This window comes from Sinocyclocheilus grahami, unplaced genomic scaffold, assembly GCF_001515645.1.
Source record: "Sinocyclocheilus grahami isolate Dianchi unplaced genomic scaffold, SAMN03320097.WGS_v1.1 scaffold14.1, whole genome shotgun sequence".
NCBI classification, from domain to species: Eukaryota; Metazoa; Chordata; class Actinopteri; order Cypriniformes; family Cyprinidae; genus Sinocyclocheilus; species Sinocyclocheilus grahami.
In genome coordinates, this window is record NW_015505193.1 from 1,493,397 (window position 1) to 1,498,495 (window position 5,099).

A 5,099-nucleotide genomic window follows, 5' to 3' on the forward strand; every position below is an offset into this window, starting at 1 on the left:
CCCTGAGTGAGCTGTCATCAGTCCGCCATTGTTTCACCGCCGGAGCAGATGCAGACAAGAATGACTCCTAAGCGATTGAGGTGGTCTGACATCTGAGCCACTGAAGACGCAGTGGATTACGTTTGTTTCTGAAGGGAATGCGCCCCCGATCTACATAAATGCATCTATGTTCGCGCAAATCATTCATGATCCAGCCTCATCTACAGAAGAAGTGAGTATAATGTTTTGTAATGAATCTTTGCAAATCGCCTTTCCATGCTAATGTGCTAATTAGCAAGTTTCGCGATGAATGCGGCTAAAGTAAACAGTCTCTCTGAAAGCTGCTCGGAAGAGAGGGGCGGGGTCAGCAGAGCTCATTAACATTTAAAGGGAAATGCTACAAAAACGGCTTGATCTGAAAAGAGCTGTTTTTGACAGGGTAAAAAAACAGGGTGTTTTTACATTTACATTGAGAAATTTTAACCAAACTATGTAACAGGCTTTTCATTAAGACCCCAAAGAATCATATCAACTTGTGGAAAATGGGCATCCTATGACCCCTTTAATATTATTTGCAGGTTTGGTCCTCCATATATGCGAGTATAGTGCAATGTAGTACATTTTTAGGCTGGGCGTTTATGATAAATGTTTATAATGAACTTAACTATAAATACTTATATTTTTCATTCCTGTCCTGAACAGAGGTTTAAGTGATAGTTCACCCAAAACTGAAATTTTTTTAACTTTTGTGATCATTTACTCACCCTTGTTCACAACCGGTTTGTATTTCTTTCTTCTGCTGAACACAAAATATTTTGAAGCCACTGACACTTAGCCATTGACTTCCATAGTATTTTTTTCCCATACTGTGGAAGTCAATGGCCACCAGCTACTGTTTGGTTACCAACATTCTTCAGAATATCTTCTTTTGTGCTCAACAGAAGAAAGAAACTCACACAGGTTTGGAGCAACTTGAATTATTACCCGTATTTTACATTATTTCTGATTGTAATATTCAAATCCGAGTTACACACCAGTACGGCTTATCTATGCATTTTTTCTTTCAACAATGCAGTGCGACTTATTTTCCGGAAAATATGGTAATAGTGAAAAACTGTGATTGCAGGTGCAGAACACATGTACCTGAATGACAGGAAGTGATGAATGTTTTTTCTCCAGTCTCTTCACATAAGCAGCCAGCTCCAGCGCCTCCTCATAGTATCCGTTACGCACAGACGTGTCCATCAGCTGAGGGATCTCCAGAATCTCCAAGATCTCAGTGTGTCGATTCAGTGTCAGGCTGTTCATACGCCTGCTGACGCTGATCTCCTCTGCCTCCTTAATAAAACCTCTGCAAAGAAATGACAAAACAGCAACCAGTTACTTACAGCATTTCTGAACATGTTTTATAATGAGTACTGCACTGTAATACGTTTGCTTGGATTATGTTGCAATGCATTTTTTCTCATTGGACTATTACAAAAATTTAAATGATGATAACTTTCATTAATAAGCCATTAATTAACAGTATATAATGCGTAGCATTTATGTACACTACCGTTTTTGTTGTTTTTGAAAAAAACATATACATATAAAAAGTATACTTTTTTCCAGCAAGGATGCATTAAATTGATAAAATGTTACAAAGACATTATTATCATTACAAAAGACTTCTATTTCAAATAAATGCTGTTCATTTAAACTTTAAATAAAATAATCCTGAAAAAAAAGTATTAGTTTTCACAAAAATATGAAGCAGCACAACTGTTTTTATCTTTGATAATAAGAAATGATAAGCAGCAAATCAGCATATTATACTGATTTCTGAAGGATCATGTGACACTGAAGACTGGAGGAATGATGCTGGAAATTCAGCTTTGCATCACAGGAATAAATTATATTTTAAAATATATTACAACAGAAAATAGTTACTTTAAATGGTAATAATATTACATAATTTTACTGTAATTTTGATCAAATAAATACAGTCTTGCTGGACACTTGAGTCTTTTTTCAAAACTATTTTTAAAATCTTACCAACCCCCAAAAATTGAACAGCAGTGTACATTCATACGAAAACAGATCAAATATGGATATATTTTCAGACTATTTTAAAGTACATTATGATCTTTTAAGCACTGGGTTTAAACGTATGTTTCTTGAAGAAATAATACATTTAAAAAATATGAAAACATTTGAAGTTATCACACGGTTACCAAATCTGTCTATATCAGAATCAAAACTATCCATCTGCAATGTGCAATTCATTCATTAATGATCAGTTAACACGTTATACAAGTTTAATACATATTAATAAATCAAAAATTATAACTTTTAAGTTATAACAGCTACTAATGTTGTCCATTCACGCAATCAAAAAATAAATTACAACGAATTCAGTAAGAGAAAAACAAACAAATCAATAAACAACCTGTCAAACTAATTAGTAATGTCTGCAGTGTTGCCAAGTCCGCGGTTTTCCCGCGGAATTGGGCGGCATTAACACTGTTGCCGCGGGTTGAAGCGACACCAATAACGTGATGTTTATCTCCTGGAATGCGAATTTTTCCAGAGGAACCACGCCAAAACAAACGTGTATTTTACCCCCAGGAACGCAATTTTTTACCGGGGGAGTTACCACGAAAAACGCGGATTTGTTGTGAAAACCTGGCAACCCTGTCTGTCACTCTAGCGTTACTTCCTCCGTTATTTTCTACACAGACAGAGTGAAGCACAGACCCGCATCTCTCAGTGAAGCTGGGGAGTTTGTGCAGTAGTTTAGAGAGGCAGTTCTCCACCGTGCTGAAGTCAGTGTAGATGTGCTGCGTGCAGTCCGCGGTCCTGATGAACGTCTTGTAGTTGGTGAAGGCCAGTTCTCGGGTCTGCTGCAGGATCTGCGCCCGCTGCTCCGCCAGACGCTCCGGCTCCCGGTTCAACTCATCCACACCGCACGAGCTCAGCTGCGACAAATACGCCGCGAAGTCCGGGTTCTCGCTCCAGTTCTCAGGAAAGCTGTCTTTGAAGATCGAGGCCAGGATACTCTCATCTTCCACGTCTACGGCAGCCATGATGGAAAGTGTTGATCAAAACCCTACGCCAAGCTTTATTTAAACGGCAAGACGTCACTAGTGTGCGACGGACTGAACCCACGTGGCCTGTGCACTGCGCGAGCTGCGGTGTTTGTTTGAGTTTCTTTAGCAAGAATATACTTATTATTTTCATCATGCGTCCGTTAACAGACGAAGAGATAAAAACGATGTTTGAGAAACTCTCTAAATAGTAAGTGACATGTTTCGGCAAGACTTAATTAGAGCAGGAATTAGTATTGTGTCATCATGTCGTGTAAAAAACATAAGCTAAACTATTATGCATTCTTAAAATGCATAGTTTATTTATTTTTACTGTGATTTGTATTATATTTGGCAATACTTACATTGATATGATTTGCATGGTTTTGTAATATTATTTACAGCTCGTATTTATATAAGTATTTTAAGTATTGTGTATGCGTGTTGCATAATATAGCCCAAGATTATTTTAAATGATGACTAACGATTAATCGCGATTAATCGCATTAATAGTCAAACGATTAATCGCGATTAATCGCATCCAAAATAAAAGTTTTTATTTACATAATGTGTGTATACTGTGTACAGTAATTATGTATATATAAATACAAACACATGCATGTATATATTTAAGAAAAATGTTACGTTTATATATAATTATAAATGTATATACATGTAAATATTTTCAAAATATATACTGTATGTATATATACATAATTAATACACACAGTACATGTACACATATTATGTAAACAAAACCGTTTTAATCACGATTAATCGTTTGACAGCGCTATTTAATACCACTTGCATTAAGTACGCCCAATTTTTGTGTTTCTAGCATTGGGGAGAATATCAAACTTCTTATTGATCGGCCTGATGGGACTTACTGCTTCAGACTTCATAATGATCGGGTATATTATATGAGGTAAGGTTGTCTGCTATCTTTGTTATTTAACATTGTGACAGTAAATATGGTCTCCATAAACATTTCCTGTGGAAGTTTCCTATTCACTTGTAATAGCCAAACAATTGATATGTTGGACTGAAAAAAAAGATTTATGTTTTAATTGAATGTACCTGCTACAAATTAATTTATTAATCAATATGTAATCAACAATTAGGGGTACACTATTTTTATTTAGTCATTTATTAGGCACTTTTATGCAAAGCGACTTACAAATGAGGACAACAGAAGCAATCAATTGTAGTATTAAAACAACTAAAAACAGATCCAAAACTAAAAGCTTATAAATACTACCTATACACATTTTAAACAATACAGTTTTTAATCATTTTAGCAAGAAGCCTTTAGATCAATGTTTTTTAAGATCATGACAAATTCAATCAAGTCACCTTGGACACAATCAAGTATGTCCAAACTTTTGACTGGCTATGTGAATATAGTATATCCTATTTCATAATGTAACGTGCCTCGTGTATGCCGCTGTAGTTTAAGGTGTGGGTGAAGCCGGGATCAGAGCAGTCATTCCTGTACGGAAACCACATCATGAAGTCCGGCCTGGGGAGAATCACAGAAAACACAGCGCAGTACCAAGGAGTGGTGGTGTATTCAATGGCAGATGTACCGCTGGTGAGACATTTTTGTTTAAAAATTCTCAAGGTGGAACAACAGTTGTCATGTTAAATAAATAGTTCACTAAAAAATGAAAATTTGCTGAAAATGCATTCCCTTTCAGGGCATCCAAGATGTAGAAGAGTTTGTTTGTTCATCAGAACAAATTTGGAGAAATGTAGCATAGCATTCCATCACTTGCTCACCAATGGATGCTCTGCAGTGAATGGGTGCCGTCAGAATGAGAGTCCAAACAGCTGATAAAAACATCACAAGTATTCCACACCACTCCAGTCCATCAGTTAACGTCTTGTGAAGAGAAAAGCTGCATGTTTGTAATAAAAACATTAAAAAAATATATTACAGATACACAGGTTTTCACTTCACAAGATGTTAACTGATGGACTGGAGTGGTGTGGATTACTTGTGATGTTTTTATCAGCTGTTTGGACTCTCATTCTGACGGCACCCATTCACTG

At 36.3% G+C, this 5,099-nt stretch overlaps 2 protein-coding genes across 2 annotated transcripts in view; one reads left to right on the top strand and one right to left on the bottom strand.

Moving 5' to 3' along the window:
• cog8 (component of oligomeric golgi complex 8) overlaps positions 1-3,071 on the bottom strand; it is a 7,365-nt gene extending 4,294 nt beyond the window's left edge. The window contains exons 1-2 of the mRNA XM_016292020.1: positions 2,719-3,071; positions 1,123-1,330 (exon numbers count right to left, since the gene is read on the bottom strand). Of these exons, the coding sequence (XP_016147506.1) occupies positions 1,123-1,330; positions 2,719-3,047 (537 nt within the window). The 5' untranslated portion in view covers positions 3,048-3,071. The remainder of the gene's footprint in view (positions 1-1,122; positions 1,331-2,718) is intronic.
• Positions 3,072-4,417: 1,346 nt separating this feature from the next.
• nip7 (NIP7 nucleolar pre-rRNA processing protein) overlaps positions 4,418-5,099 on the top strand; it is a 1,620-nt gene continuing 938 nt past the window's right edge. The window contains exons 1-2 of the mRNA XM_016292681.1: positions 4,418-4,450; positions 4,498-4,638. Of these exons, the coding sequence (XP_016148167.1) occupies positions 4,418-4,450; positions 4,498-4,638 (174 nt within the window). The remainder of the gene's footprint in view (positions 4,451-4,497; positions 4,639-5,099) is intronic.